The sequence below is a fragment of the Cryptotermes secundus genome, unplaced genomic scaffold (genome assembly GCF_002891405.2).
Source record: "Cryptotermes secundus unplaced genomic scaffold, Csec_1.0 scaffold1278, whole genome shotgun sequence".
NCBI lineage: Eukaryota > Metazoa > Arthropoda > Insecta > Blattodea > Kalotermitidae > Cryptotermes > Cryptotermes secundus.
This window is the reverse complement of record NW_019727419.1, coordinates 178,877-194,925: the sequence shown is the minus strand read 5'-3', so window position 1 is coordinate 194,925 and position 16,049 is coordinate 178,877. Positions and strand designations below refer to the sequence as shown.

General features: G+C 41.1%; 2 protein-coding genes across 4 annotated transcripts in view; both read right to left on the bottom strand.

The window, feature by feature from the left end:
* The window catches only part of LOC111864794 (lysozyme C-like), a 48,243-nt gene extending 33,217 nt beyond the window's left edge, over positions 1–15,026 (bottom strand). The window contains exon 1 of the mRNA XM_023852306.2: positions 14,978–15,026. The gene's annotated coding sequence lies outside the window, so the exon portion shown is untranslated. The remainder of the gene's footprint in view (positions 1–14,977) is intronic.
* On the bottom strand, positions 1,724–11,575 carry LOC111864793 (lysozyme C-like). 3 transcript variants are annotated; one of them, XM_023852305.2, is made up of 5 exons: positions 11,505–11,575; positions 5,678–5,822; positions 4,407–4,498; positions 4,020–4,083; positions 1,724–2,054 (listed from the first exon to the last, which is right to left on the bottom strand). In XM_023852305.2, the coding sequence occupies exons 2-5, from the start codon at positions 5,808–5,810 to the stop codon at positions 1,930–1,932; spliced, it is 414 nt and encodes a 137-aa protein (XP_023708073.1). In that variant the 5' UTR covers positions 5,811–5,822; positions 11,505–11,575; the 3' UTR covers positions 1,724–1,929. The 3 variants fall into 3 exon arrangements, with proteins under 3 accessions (XP_023708073.1, XP_033607472.1, XP_033607473.1); XM_033751581.1 differs by lacking the exon at positions 11,505–11,575 and adding an exon at positions 11,442–11,448; XM_033751582.1 differs by lacking the exon at positions 11,505–11,575 and adding an exon at positions 6,839–6,846.
* Positions 15,027–16,049: the final 1,023 nt, after the last annotated feature.

The following is a 16,049-nucleotide window of genomic DNA, read 5'->3' as shown; positions in this document are numbered from 1 at the left end:
GACTTCTTAGACGGGCCATCCGAAGCTTTCTTCTTCGAAGACTATTCCGAGACTCTCTTCTTCGAAGACTATTCCGAGACTCACTGTTTTTCGCTGAAGCTGGGCTATCTATAACCTTGCCCGCTGTTAGGCAACGAACCCTCCGTTATAACCATGGAGATGTTGCTTTGTTTGTCGTTACCGTGGAGATTCGATGTTCTCGATACAACAGCTCACTGTTGGAATTACAGTATCGCTATTGTTACTTCTTATGCAACGGTCTGTTCTAGCGTTTCCATAGAAGTGACTTCTGGATTCCAGACACGTTACATTGCTCCCTTCTAAAGGTTGTTCGTCCCCGAACAGCCTAAAGGTCCTCCCTCGGTTTCGATCCCGCGGTGTTTTGCTGGCAACGTCTGCATTCGGCCTTGCCGTTCTGTTGGCGTCTTCGTGTGGTGTTCGTTTAACCGCATCCGCCCCTCTCTTCGGTGGTGCTCGCCCCCGAGCACTCCCGTGGTCCAGAATTTGTCTGTCGCCTTGTTTCACATTCGCTCTTTCCTTTCATTCTTGTTGGGGAGGCCGGTACTTCCAAGCTACCGGTTCCTCCCATAAGGGTCCTTTCCCTTACAGTATAATACACGCACAGTTAACTTGTCAGCAGTGGGTCTGTGCCTGCGAGAAGTGAAAATTTTTTCCAAATGAGGCGTGTAGACTGTGAAAGAAAACAGAGAATTAGGTGTTCGCTTTCCCACCAGTAAGAAGTAGCCTCAAGACACAGTCTGAGCAGTGGGACAGAAAAATATGGTTATTGGTCTTGCGGGAAAAGAAATCAAGGTTAATTGTTACAGCGAAGACCAGCAGCAACTTTCCTCATTCGACCCTACCCAACCCGACCCTCAAGTGGTGCTCTGTGGGGGTTTAGCTTGATGATAAGTGACGTCACAGGGACACGAACTCAGAGACAATGATGTATGGATGTATCAAAACAACCCTCAAGTTAGATAGAAAGTTTGGGTAATCTATTTCGGAAGTAACTGAATCCTTATTAAGAAACTGAGACACTCCCGCTAATTAATTTTATGATTACGTAAGTGTTTATATTTTCTTTATTAATCATATGAGGATGTACGTTGCATGAATACTGTTGCTTGTATTGGTGTTACCGCATCTCATATAAACAATATACCTAACACAGTAATTGCAAAGAAACAAAAATTTATTTTGTATATTTTAAATCGTATGTTACAGCTTAGTGTTAAAAATAATCGTATATTTAATATTGTTGACGTAAATGTTTTAAAAGAGCACACTTAAATTCGCAATGGGGACCAGATTGGAAAGACACTGTAAAGAAACACAAAATATTACATTCCTACATTTAGTGATATATATGCTACGTGTTTCTCTCTTATATTTTGCTAATAAAATATCATTTATTTTCTCTGTACAAATTATATGTGAACAATTTTATTGTAGTTATATAGAGATCTGTTATTTGATTAAACAATGAGGCAAATGAGAGGTTGTCAGCAGATTTAAATGTTAATAATGTCCCGGTGTATGAACCTCTATAAAAATTAATGATATGTCACACATGGAACATGATATATATACAGTGTCCGTCTTGCAGTGCATCCAATTTTACCTGTCACTTCACAACTATGGTGCCGAAGCATGTTGTGAAGTGACAGGTAAAAGTGAATGCACTGCAAGACGGACACTGTATATATATATCATGGACTAAAATCAGTGCAACAGGACGCTAAAATACAACATCACACATGGGACAGTTGGTGAACATGAAACACATTCTGTTCCACAATTATTTCACAATAAACCCTGAGGTGCTGTGTGTATAGAAATCGATGCATTGCGGTCATTTTCCATTGTTATTTGGCCTGATATATTTTCCTTATTTTCTGAATAAACCAGTGGATTGTAGGGGCGAGTTCAACAACTGGGCAAGGAAGCCCTGGTGCAATATTTCCGGTAAACGACCCAAGCTGTAAATCCTTGAGACTTCTTGATCTTCAATGCGCATTTGATGTCATCGGCCACGTTGTTGTCTCTGAGTTCTGGAAGTAAAATGATGGATGTCAGTTGTCGTTTGAATACATGTGATATCTAAATTACTATTGAAGGTATTTGATTGATTTTTGCTTTTACTTTTAATAAAGTATATTTGCCGCATTTATTCTTGGCAGGAAAACGTACGCCGGAGATTCATACAAGAGTTATGCTGGGCGCTGCTCTTTTGTGAGGTACACCTCTAGATAATGTTCACGATGTTTCCGGAAATGATTTTACCTCCTTTTTATTTTACTCGATTTCATTAATCTAAAAATGACACATTAGAATTGGTTTTATATATTGTTTTGTCAGTATTATGGCGGCCAGATCCAGAAGGTCTTGTGTGTTAGATACTCCTCATTTCCAATATAATATTGGTATAATGAATGGACCATTGTCACAAACTTAGAAAATCGCAATATTTACTGCCCTATTAAACGGGGCATTTTTTCATGTTGTTTTGTACGGGGTTCCTCGAACAAGGTTTTGTAGTAGAAATACTATCTTTCACTAGCCGTTTATAAATTTTGCTTTCGACAGATGTTTTACTCTGTTGTCCAGTGGTCTGAGTTCCTGGCTATAGATTCCGAGGTTTTGTGTTCGATTCCCGGCGCTACCTGATTTTCTGTGAAATGTGTGTCTGGAAAGGGGTTCACTCAGCCTCATGAGGATAATTGAGAAATTATTTCAAGGAAATAGTAACACCCTCTATCCGCTATATTTGGCACTAACTTCGCCGACAAGCAGCGGTCGCTCGGTCGGTCGATATAGTTCGCTTGCGGAAAACAGGTCACGGAGTTTGTTTTTGTCTTTTATAGGAAATTTTACAGGAATATATTTTTCCATGCAGTGTCACATATTTAAATGCCTGGAGCACACTCTTGGAACCACTTGTGTCACTTGCCATTTTGGCTTTGAGTAGTTTTTCGAAATGAGCATGTCAATCGCAAAGCGTGAGATATCACCGTAGGCTTCCTGTAGACCTACCACACTTCTCAAAGCAATAGTTCTTTTCCTTTCTGGAACATATTTCCTAAATAATGGCTTGTCTCCTCTGGTATTTCACTTAGATAAGTAAAGCATGCGAGAAAGAATAATTCGGTACATTGTACTAAGTTTGTGTATGTTAGTTAGTTAGTTATTGGAGAGGGTGTGTTTCCCCATTCACTTAGACCTGTATTGGTCCATTGTGCTTCCCCCTATGATTTCTACCAGTCTCTATATCCTACCGGTATTGGTGCTTACCATCAGTCCCGCCCAGCCAGCAAGACCAGCTCTACTAGCTGAGAGGTATCTATAATGCTTCCCCATCTACCAGAGGTATTAGGGACTGCTGTTGGGCGGGAAACGTCCGTAATTTGGCTCAGTGATATCCTTTGGGGATATGAGTTTCTCTTACGTGCCGTAAAGCTACGACACGGGACCCACGGCTTAAAGTCCCTCCCGGAGGACTTGTTCCCTGAATTTTTCCGCCCTTAAAAATTTGACGACCTCCGCCGGGTATTTGAACCCGCGTACTACGAGACATGAGGTGGGAACGTTACCTCTAGACTACGGAGGCCGCTTAAGTTTGTGTATATAGAATAATGCAATATTGTAGGATATGTCTCTGAGTATAGTCGTTGAAGTTTACCGAACATTCAAATGAAATTTCTGCCTTCACCCATTGCTGCCGAGCAGAAGTCAAGCTAGCAACACGCGAGCTGCAGTATATTCCCTCCAAACAGTGGCAAATTCCTAAGAAATTTGCGGCATCAAATGTGCCCTCCATTTCTCCATATATGTATATTGTTTAAGCGGGTGCTTAATTAAACACAAGTGAAACTATGTATCTATTTCCGTGAGCCTCCAGAGTTGACTGAAGGCTCGAGGAATATCTGAACAAATCTTACATTATATTAAGAAAGAACTCATATACTAGCTCCGATAGAGTTCAGCGGAGCTTTTTAGATTAGTACATCTGCACTCACTTGCACAATTAATGTTGCAACTTCCGCCTACGCCTCTGTTTTTGCACCAGTATCTGTCGTTTATCTGAAAGTAAGGATCGACGTTACATTACGAACAAAAGAAAACATGTAACACAATATGAGACATAGGAAATAGAAAAAATGTTAGAGAGAGAGAGAGAGCGTGTGAGAAGGCGGATTTGATTCTTGTGGCTCAGGATAGATGTCAGTGGCGGACTCTTCTGAACACGGTAATAAATATTAGGGTTATATAGAAGCCAGGCATTTCATTGTCTGTCGGGATGATGATTAGCTCGTGAAGAAATATTTTTCTCCTTAGACTTTCTCTCTAATCAATGTACGTAAGTATATTCAGCTTTATTTTCGTAGAGTAACACAATTGTTTACCTGGAATATCCCATTGTCATAGCTTCTGTCCCTGTTGGGCCCGCCCCTAGCTGCAGTATTCAGACCGCTCTCATGCTGAGCTATACACAAAACTGTGAAAGAGAGAGGGAAAGATAAATGTCAGAATTACTGGGTTTTTGGGTTTTGCCCACCGTCCAGTGTTCTAGAAACGAGAATACGCATCGTTCTGGGAATTTTATGTTTGCGTCATGAGGTGAGGGGTTGGGAAAGACACATACTCTGTTCTTCCCTTAGAAAAAGCGAACGTCAATCATGGGGGAGATACCTACTCTGTTGGGTTTAAAAATTTTTGCTATTTGACAGTTATTTTAAATGTTATTAAATTTTCACGGTTTATAGGAAAGTTTGACCGCCTCTGTGGTGTAGTGGTCAGAGTTTCTGGCTACAGATCCTGAGGTTCCAAGTTCGATTCCCGGCGCTACCAGATTTTCTGAGAAATAATGGGTCAGGTATAGGGTTTACTCAGCCTCGTGAGGATAATTGAGTAGCTGTGTTATGGAAATAGCATCTGCGGTCTAGGAGGCCGAGATTAACGACCGTGGGGAACCTTTGCGCTGACCACGTGACATTAACTTCACATTAACTTCGCCGGCAAGCGTCGGTGGCTCGGTCGGTATAGTTCGCTTGCGGGCTACGAGGTCAAGGAGTTTTTTTTTTATATATATGACTAGTGACAGTGGGTTGTGTACAGAAAACAGAAATACGCCGGTAAGAATACTCGTAAAATTCAAACTGACATAACCACCACCCACCACCCTCAATGTAAGAACAGCATTGTGACCAAGAACTCAGGGCCAAATCATCCCAGAAAAACACTGAATACAAAGAAAAAAGTGAATTGTGCAGATGAACTGCATACATTCACACAGAACGTTCAAACTCTGCAACGTAACCGAAACTACTAATGATAATAGGAATACGCAAGTTATTCTACTATAGTGTACGTGTATGACGTAGCATATATTGCATAAAATACGCCGGTGGGTTCCACCTGGCTCATACATAAATTTAAGCTAAGTATATGACATGCCTGTTGTAACTAAAAACAGGACACACTACACACGTGGCGAAACATGTCATCTTAGACAACAACCCCATCTGCTGAACATAGTGTTCTATTGATAGGAATTGAATAATTGTTATGTTTGGGTGAAAAGTTTAAGAACGAATTATCAGGAGGCTAATGTGCCATTCAGTGCTTTGTTTTCTATTAAATAAATTTAATAATCTTTGTCAGCTATTTAACTCACAGGTTGCTAAATCTTTTTTTGCAACGTTGCCTTTCCTTAGTTCTCGTAGGAACTGGCACTTGGTGAATTTTCTGGCAACGGACATATGAGACGTCACAAGAAGTAGGATCAGGCAACCACTGACTGCTCTCATTGTGGCGTTGTCCTGTAACAGAATAACTTGACGGAACATGTCAATGAATTAAAGGAGTAAAAGAAAAAAAATGTAATTTTCAGCAGAAATATTTTGAGCAAGGAAACATTCTTTCGAAATTTTCACACTTCTTTATTTATTGAAATTGTAATAACGTAGCCGAGAAGACAATATTAAAACGGGGTTTACAAACTAAGTTTATAGAAATAACATAGACTAGAGGACAGCATTAAATCGGATTTTACAGAACTAAGTTTAGCGATGTTGACTGGAATCTACATATTGAGGATTGGGATCAGTGGCGACTGTTGTGAATATGACAATGCAATTTCGGTTCTACTATTCATGGGGAATTTTATGACTTACTGAGTTACTAATGTCTTCTGAAGAAGCATTCTGCTCCATGGCGTTTGTTGTTCGTCTCGCATGGAAACATTCCAGTTAAGAGTACAAGGACAAGACTTACACAGTTATCGTCTTTTATGAATATAATGAGAATATACAGTGAGTAAATTATATTATAAGATCAGACAATTTGTGACGATGATATATTAGTACAATCATTATGTTTCTGGATATTATCCGTCGTCCTGTTTTTATTTAAATCACACAGCCTTAGGGAGACCAGTTTCTCCGCATTTAGAGACTAGCTCTTTCGATGGGAGTGAGTAAATTCCGTCCGAAGACGGAGACAGATTCCGAAACATTATGTGTTTTAAATAAAACAGGAAGATGGTTAATGTCTAGAAACACAATATTTGTATAAACTTCACTATGTTGAATGTTAAATTCGAAGTTCTAATACGCCTATAAAAAATTTAATGCCTAAACGATCCAAAAACCGTTGATGTCTTTTTCACCCCACAAAGTGATATAGAAATTACTGAGGCTTCGAAACAGAAGATCTCAATATATTTTGACTCTTAACTGTCATTCTCAAATGTCCGATAATTTAATTTAAATATTGAGTATGGTTATGTATATTTAAATCTGATTATTTTAGGACGACGTAACGTGAGTTAACTTACCTGCGAAAACAGCGATATTTGAAAACAGAAGTGATTTGGTTCCATAGCGCTTCAACTATTTATAGTACATTTGAATTTTCCATTATTTCAAATATAAAGTTATGTAATCTAATATTCTTTGGAGATAAACATGTCAGTTGTAAATTAATGCCTCACTTTCTGGTTTTACTATTATTAATTTACTGCAATTGGGTAGATCTTGCACTGATACAGGCAATGAAGCACTATAATGTAAAGGGAACAATACAAGACAAAGTACATTGCAATAAGCAAGGCACACATAGTGCAAATCCAAACATATAAAGTCATCTAAAGTCACTGCACTGGAACAAGGACACTTGTCATTACTTCACTTGTTTCCATTCAAAGTATGCCAAAGGCCTCTTTACTTGTAACAGCTTTCCTAACCCTCTTTCTAAACGTGTTTAGTTTACAGGGGTAAGACGCTAGTATGCCTGCGGGTAACTTTTCCAATCTTTATGGTCCTATTTACAAAGAAATATTTTTCTACATCTGTTCCTTGTTTCCTGCTCCTAACTTTCAAACTATTAACGTCCCTACTCAGATAACATGGTTTAAGCAGGCTATCCCCTATGGCTTTCATCCCCATGGCCTGGATGCAAGTTAAGATGGCGTTTATCCCAAAGCCCGGGAAAAATTGATTACACCGAGGCTAAGGCTTATCGTCCTATTAGCCTGTCATCTTTCCTGTTGAAACCGATGGAGAAATAGTGGATAGGCATATCAGGGACTGGGCGTTGAGGACATATCCTCTACAAGGAAACCAGCGTGCCTACCAAACAGGTAAATCTACCGAAAGCGCACTACACAATGTGTTAACACGCATAGAAAGTGCGTTTGAATACAAGGATATTGCCTTAGGAGCATTCCTTGACATAGAGGAAGATTTCGATAGAACCTCATTTGATATAATCAAATAGGCTGCTGGAAGGCATGGCATAGAGCCTGCAATATGCAGATGGGTCAGTGATATGCTGGGAAGCATTACCATAGCTGCCCCCTTATCAAGAGGGACTTTTGGTGCGTCCGCGTCTAGGCAGTGTCCACAGGAGGGGGCTGCTCTCGCCTCTACTGTCGGTCTTGGTCCTCGACGACCTCCTGTGAGGACTTAATGATGATGGGTATTACACAGTAGGATATTCTGATGACATAGCAATCCTCATAAACGGAAAATTCCTTCCGACAGTATCAGAGCGTCTTCAGACAGCTCTGCACATGATCCAACAATGGTGTGAAAGAACAAGCCTTTCCATCGATCCCAATAAGACGGTAATTATACCGTTTACTAGGAAGAGATATATAAAGGGTCTTAAGGAACCGACCCTCTTCAATAAGACGATCCAGCTCTCCAGCGAAATCAAGTACCTTGGTGTAGTATTAGACAAGGGACTGACATGAAAGAGCAGCTGGACAAGGTCATTAACAAAGCCTGTAAGGCTTTTTGGACATGCAGAAGCATGTTTGGTAAAACCTGGGGACTGCATCCGCACGTTGTGCATTGGATATACACTGCGGTTGTAAGACCCATAATTACATATGGCGCCACAGTATGGTGGCCCAGAGTTATACTCAAGACAAGCAAGGCAGAACTTAGCAAATTTCAAAGGTTGGCTTGTTTGGGTATCACAGGAGCAATTCGAAGATCTTCAACAGCTGCACTCGAGACACTCCTTGGACTCCCCGCACTGCATCTACAGTTGGAGGCATAGGCCAAGGCAGGAATCTACCGTCTCCAGTGCAGTGATCAATGGAAACCTAGATCCGATGGTTTCGCCCATGCATACATAACTCAGGGCATGAAATGAACCCATATTACAAATGGGGTCTGACAAAATTATACCGAGACTTGTATCTGAAAAACACTTCAGAGTCAGATTTCCTGACAGGAGTGAATAGGAAGACGGGTTTCGGCCCGATAGGTAAGGGGGACTGATGTGGTATACAGATGGTTCCAAGATAAATAAGGGTATTGTAGCTGGTGTGTACTGCTATGGCACGAGGCCGAAAACTGACATACACGAGATCAACTCAGAATTGGTCTGGGATTTCCACCAAACTCTCATGGAACTGGCCAAACATAACAGGGTACAACTGTGAATGCCTGGGCGTGAGGGTATTACTGGAAACGAAACAGCAGACCAATTGGCCGAGATTGGAGCTGAACATCCGTTCATAGGACCTGAACCAGCCTGTGGCATCTCTATAGGAGTTGCCAGACAGGAATTCAGGGACTGGACAAACATGAATCACAAGAAATACTGTAGATATTTAACTGGACTCAGGCAAGCAAAGGGACTCATATGAAGATCCTCTGCTAAGGAGCGAAGTAACTGTTGAAGGTAAACAGGAACTAACTACGATGGGTGGAGGGACTACTTACAGGCCACTGTCACCTTAAAGGATACTTCTTTAAACTGGGACTAAGTGATAGTCCCACTTATGAGAGGGGTCAAGAAGAAACAGCCACACATATCCTGTGTGAATGTGAGGCCTTAGCTTATTTAAGATTACGTCACTTGGGTCAGTACTTTATCGAACCAAGTGACTATTTCAACGCCCCCACATACAAATTCCTACGCTTCATTCGAAGCGCTGGATTGCTGAGGGGATAATCAAAAGGGGAAGCACAATAGACCACTCTGGTCGCGGTCGTTCATTCCTCAGTCGTCCAGCTCGTATTCTAGTTACTGTAACGACTGAGCTATCTCGGCCCGGTACTTCATATCATCAAGTGATGGAGTTAGACTACTGACTGGTTTTGGATTGATGACCGGATTTATTGGACTCTGTGACGCAGCGCGTGACTACACATTTCACTGCTACACACACACAAACACAACACACACACACACACACTAGTATCCACAGTCATGTCTTCCCTAGACGTTGCTTATTAGCGGTTTTCAACGTCGGACATTCCTCTTCCTCTAGGTTCTCGAACTATAAAGTTATCGCTGTGGCTTAACTAATTGAGAATTACTCCATGAAGGCGTATGGGTGAGTGAATTTATAGATCCATATTTTCTTGACGTCAATCCTAACTGGAGTTGAATGATCAGCTTCACGCCCGTGCCACTTTACCCCCTGGGAAAGAGTCCTGGTACACATTGGATGAGAAGCTGGCAGGGCCCCAAAGCCAGCATGGACGACGTGGAGAAGAGACAATTCTTGATCCTTCCGGGGCTCGAACTTCGACCCCTCGGTCGTCCAGCCCGTAGCCACTCGCTCTACCGCCTACGATATCCCGGCTTATAATACACTTGTGTATAATCACATACAGGTCCTTTATTTTAGCGGATAATTTAGAGTGATTGAAATCGTATTGGTGCTAATCACAGTAGCTTCGCGGTCTAAGACATGAACAGTCTTCGTGGGCTCGAGCACTGGGGTCGAGGGTTTGAAACCCATTCCAGTCATGGATGTCTATGTTCCTTTATTCTTGGTTTGTGTTATCCTGAGTGTGGGTAGGAGCCTTGCGACGGGCTGATAACCCCGTCCAAGGAGTCTTATCTTCTTCGTAAAGAAGTTTACGAAACTTAAGAAGAGGCCAGGGTCCGACAAAAGGCAAAGGGAGCAATAGATTGCTAGGTAGTTTTGGGGATGGGAGTTGGGCAGGCGCTAAGTAAGCATTCACTGCCATTAATTTCAACCATCTTGTACAGCACTATGTAGATTCTGCAGCAGTATTTTGTCATTAAATAAAGTAGTGTTGTTTATGTACTGCGGGTAAACACCATGAAGCTTTTGTTGCCTGTTTACAATTGATAATAGGGACAGAAAGGTATGAACATGCGTCAGAGCAGTTTGAGGCTTTGCAGGAAGACAAACAAAAATGACTTCTTACTTCCGGGTATCTTGCGGCTGTGATTGGCTAATGACTCCATACATAGCAACAGGAGTGGAAATGAGAATTTCAGGTTTCAGGAAGTCTGCCTGTGATAGACCTATAAGCATGTGAATGTTAAATAAAACATTGAAAATTTTACTTAAAATGTGACTATCTTTTTTAACTGTCTCTTGAAAAAGGCTCGCTGACACAAACTGTAACGTGTCTTTAGTTGTATTTTGGAAATGACCCGTTCGAATCCCACCCGTGTTACCGAATATCCAAGGTGTTTATTTTTGAGGTTTCGTTTGGATAACGAACGGATTGTTTCAAGCTTAACGCCTTTGGCTTGTAATGGAAATTAAGAGGTTCAGTAGTCAGGCGGAAACTTCGATTACTCTCAGTGGGGAATTTCTGGTGTATTTCAGTCCCTCCAGGCAATTACCGGAATGTTGCTTCAGAAAGGACGTTATCAGTTCCTTCCATATCCTTTCAAATTCATTGCGCACTAAACTTGACTACCAATCGACACTATAGGTGTCTCATCATCAGATGATGAGTACGTGAGCCTTTATGTTATCTTCACAAAATCTACCTAGGCAACACAGACGACTGGCAGCAACAAAATTGGCCATAACTTGAAATCAAGATACGAGCAATACTACAAATTTGGGAACAAGTACCGCAAGACACATAATTACTTGATAGAAAACAAATACTCGACCAACTAGTTGGAGCCAAAAATTACACACGTACTGACAAACTCCAAGCCACCACCACACTCCTGGACACAATAGACAAACTGATAGTCAAATTCACCTGGCAGGCAAACACTGGAAACGTCCTAACTTTGTATATGGAAGACTGGAAGACGGAGGAATATACGTGCACATCCTCCCAACCCGCATTAAAACTGTGGGAACATCCCACATATTATCACGCATTTCTGCAACACTCGCTATTCAGCTCACTTTTCACCATCACGTGCGCTAACCAATCACATTGCTTCAAACGTTCTCATTTATACAGCGCTTGCGGCTAGCCCACATCTACATCATTATGCGCGCTAGCCAATCAACACTCAGCAAATTTTCGCCCCGATACTTGGAAGTGAGGGTGGAAGAAGTGCAGTTCCCACATCACCCCCCCGCGGAGATGGTTGCTCAGTGTATCTTCTTATGTAGCCTGTTGTCCGACATATAGAAAACGGTTACGTAATAGGTACTGCTGTTGCCACATACCGTGTTTACAAGTTGAAGCGAATGGTTTTGTGGGAACTGCACACATTCAAAGTAAGTGTGAGCAGTTCCCACATCACCATTCGCTTCAACCTTTTGCAAATTTTCTAACCAGAAAGAACAGAGAGAAGGCGTGGTACTTCCAAGCAAACAACATCAAGATATATGCCCTAAGCCTACACGCAGAAGCCGTGCTCAAACTGAACCTGAACCCAGCGCGCTTTCCCATACTGACACCCGTCCTCGCCAGCGCACTCGAAGCCTGGCACGGTACTTCCAAGTAAACATCAGGATGTATGCCCCAGGCCTACACGCAGAAGCCGTGCTAAAACTGAACCTGAACCCAGCGCGCTTTCCCATACTGACACACTTCTACGCCAGCGCATTCGAAGCCTGGCACGACATTAGACCCATTGTTAACCCCAACCTACAGTCCCTTGAAGTCCTAAGGCACATCCCCTTGCGCGACTCCACCCTCATGACCCCACATATTTCCGGCCACAAAGTTGTGTTTGACGAAGCTTGGAATGTTCTAAATACGTATAACCTACGTAGAAGACCTAATCACGAAGAATGACCACTGGAAGGAACTAAAAGACATCGACACAACACACTGTACCCAATCGACAACCCGTAGACTGGCAACCAACCTACGGAAATCAGAAGCCTTTTCTCACCACAATACCTAAACCTTTCGCTGAAAATCACCAACCCCCATCTCTTACGTAATAAAACAATCCAACGGTAAACTGACTCCCCTCCCCATACTCAAACGCAAGGCATACAACCAATGGCACCTGGGAAAACACCAGTGGAAAGCAATATACCACCACCCCATCGTGAGCAAAGACGGCGACTTCTCATGCAGAACACTACATAATAGTATAGCCACACCGCAACAGCTGCAGAAATTGGGTAAGAGAGACACACCAGACTGCCCCTGGTGCCCAGGCACAACAGGAACAACGGATCACATGATCTTTGATTGCTCCACAGTCACAGCCTTCTGAGGCCGTCTAACAGAGACGCTCCATGCCCTGCTGGATCCTCACCCACTGCAAAAGTAGCAAATACTGTATGGATACCCCAACCTAGATACCACACCCAAAAAACTCTCCAACTACTTAATAGTCCTAGCCAACATTAGCGTCCATTTGTCCATAATTCCTTTAAATTGCAACACTTTATTTTACACTTCAATACACTCTACACTAAGTAAGAAGTGTTTGCAATTTAGACGGGTTATAGACAAATGGACGCTAATGTGAACAATTGCAAAGGGATGCTAAAATACAGAGTCCTAGCCAAGACCACTATATACAAGACATAAATAGCAATGAAGAGCACCCACAAGAAACCACCAGACTACTAACGCATGTAGCGCATAAGGCTGCTTTTCGGACTAAATCTAGAATTGCACTACAGTATATGGCAAGATGGCTTCGAGACGTTCGACAGCTACTGGCTACCGAAAACATACTAAGAAGAATTCAAGAGGGACGAATTATACTCAACAATGAGATCTAAATACTGCTGTACACATCAACTGCATATAAAATGTAGTACTAATTTTAAATATATGTTACTTTATTTTATTTTATCTTCTTTCATTTACATATTTTGTTGTAAAAATTTAAGTTATTGTTAAATAAGTTTTGTTAAATAAACTATAAAGTAAAAATCTATCTATCTATCTATCTATCTATCTATATAGCCCTTGTGAACTTTAGCCGCCCTTTCAGTTTTAACGAGTCTCAAGGTCGCTAACTACACGCAGAACAACACAAAGAGAATAAACGCACATAGACATACTCGTACACGTCTCGAGTTGGATTCGAACTCACTATCCCAGTGTTCCAACGAGCGAAGATAGTTCATTACTTAGAACGCGTGGAGGCAGCGCCTTATCTCAAGAGGTTAGTCGCTGAGTTCCCACTGCTGCGATCCGGGTTCGAGCCCCGATCTGCTCATGTGAGATTTATGGTGGACAAAGTGGTACTGGGGCAGGTTTTCTCAGAGTATTTGGGTTTATATTGCCCATCTTCATTCCATATTTACTCCACAGTCATCATCATCATCTATCATGTTGTACTGTTAAAATGGTAAAGTAGTGGCCGCAGTACCTAGTATTGCTCGTAATGCAAACGTATTAAAGAAAAGCCGTGACACGCACACAGAGAACGTGCACAAAATAACACGCGAGTTGTGTTGAAAGCAAGAGGTAACCAATGTAGCACATATAAGCATAGAGCAGGTATCTCTGTGCTTTCGGTTTTTTAAATCTAAATTTAAATTTTAAATATTAAAACTAAATGAGAATTTAAAATTTTAAAGCAATCGACTTGTGAATATTCATAAAACACAATTGACAAAATCGACAAGAGGAGGTTTAGAATATCGGGTGCCGATTGACGACAGAAAATGAACAATTGGAAATCTGGAATTCAAATGATAATTTTTAATGCAGTGTGACAGCTACGTGAGGTGAAATACACCTGATGATGGCCGATTACGGCCGAAACATGTAGTGTGAAAGAAGGGGGCAAGAACTACAATAAAGTGTTGCGTTTATGACAGAGTTTATATTATACACATAGAAGAACAACTGACCTGTTAAAATTAAACAGAGATCAACTCAGATGGGTGGAAGGATTACTTACTGGACACTGCCATCTAAAAGATCACCTTTTCAAACTGGTACTGACAAGCGGCCCAACTTGTGAAAGGTACCTACAAGAAGATGAATCAGCCACACACATCTTATGTAATTGTGAGGCTTAAGCTTACCTAAGAAATCGCGACCTGAGTCAGTCCTTCGTGGAAGCAAGTGACTTTTATGACACGCGATAAATGAAGTCCTACATATCATTCGAAGTGTAGGATTAATAAAGTGTTAATCCAAGGAGGAAGCACAATAGATCATTGACGGTAGCGGTGGAAAGGTTGGTTTTTATAGCTCACCCCTCGTACTCATACACATACTCACATTGATTATGGTAACGAAACTTTTCAAAACGAACACATTAGAGCAAATAAATATATGTGTCAACTTACCTGTGAACCTGGCAGTGTTTCGAAGAGAAATATCTTGGTCCCTTTCGGCTTCAGGTATTTATAGCGCGGTTCAGATTTTTGTTACGTTTATGTCAAAAGAGTATCCCACTTTTTTTTATGCATGAACAATATCGCATGCCCCTCTTTTCTTCAAGTATGTAAACATCATTTGTTCTAATTTTTTAGGATAGGTATATCAGTAGGAAAACATTTAAGTGAGTAAGTAGATAACCAATTTGACTATGCATAAATAAATAACCTAATTGTTTCAGTTCTATAAATGGTTCATTTCACAAGACAAGGCCACGCTTATTCCATTAGAGAAATCGTTGCCAAAGTCCTTAGAGAAAAGAATTTGCATGAATATCCAGCTGCGCCAAGATGGATTGTGTTTTGTATAATAATTATAATTTAATGACAACAACTGTCAACCGTAGTTAGTGTCGTTAAATGGAAAATCCCTCATTTCGACATACATGTTGTCATATGTATGCCCATTAGTAGGTAACGAGTCGCTAAAAACATTCCCACAACACAAACTGAAGCGTCATTATGAGGACATCCATTGAAAGGTAACGGAGAAGTAAATATGCTTTCTTGGCAAAAGAAGACGGTGTTTTCTGTGGGGTGTGGGTCGAGGAGATATCATTGGACACAGTCAGAACAAATGCTTCATGTTGGATATATTTTCTCCGAAATTCTTGAATGCTCTTCTTGAATTACGAGTATGCTTGATTATTTCCAAGGATATTTGATTCCTAAGATTCCATGTTTTAAATTTTTACGCGTTTTCATCTTTGGAGCTACTTAAAGGGAATTGTATAGAGCAACACGCCACATACATTGGAGGAGTTAAATAACAATGTAGCACCTGAAATTTAGCAAATAACTCCTTAAGTAATATGTAATGTCTCTTTAAAGATTGCGAAATATTCATGCTTGCATTTATAAAGAAGAGGAAGATTAGAACATATTCTGTAGCCTGTAAGATTCTTACATTCATTTGAACCTCCCCTGTAACCAGTTTGTGTCAAGAAAGTTAACTGCTATCTGGGACGCCGTTTTTTGGAAT

Bases quoted from the DNA above. Each gene is read 5' to 3' on its own strand.
- LOC111864793 (XM_023852305.2), bottom strand. From the start codon at position 5,810: ATGAGAGCAGTCAGTGGTTGCCTGATCCTACTTCTTGTGACGTCTCAT. The intron at 4,084-4,406 runs GTAAACAATTGT...CCTTACTTTCAG, and splicing joins ATGACAATGGGATATTCCAG to ATAAACGACAGATACTGGTG. The intron at 2,055-4,019 runs GTGAGTGCAGAT...TTTTACTTCCAG, and splicing joins TTGCAACATTAATTGTGCAA to AACTCAGAGACAACAACGTG.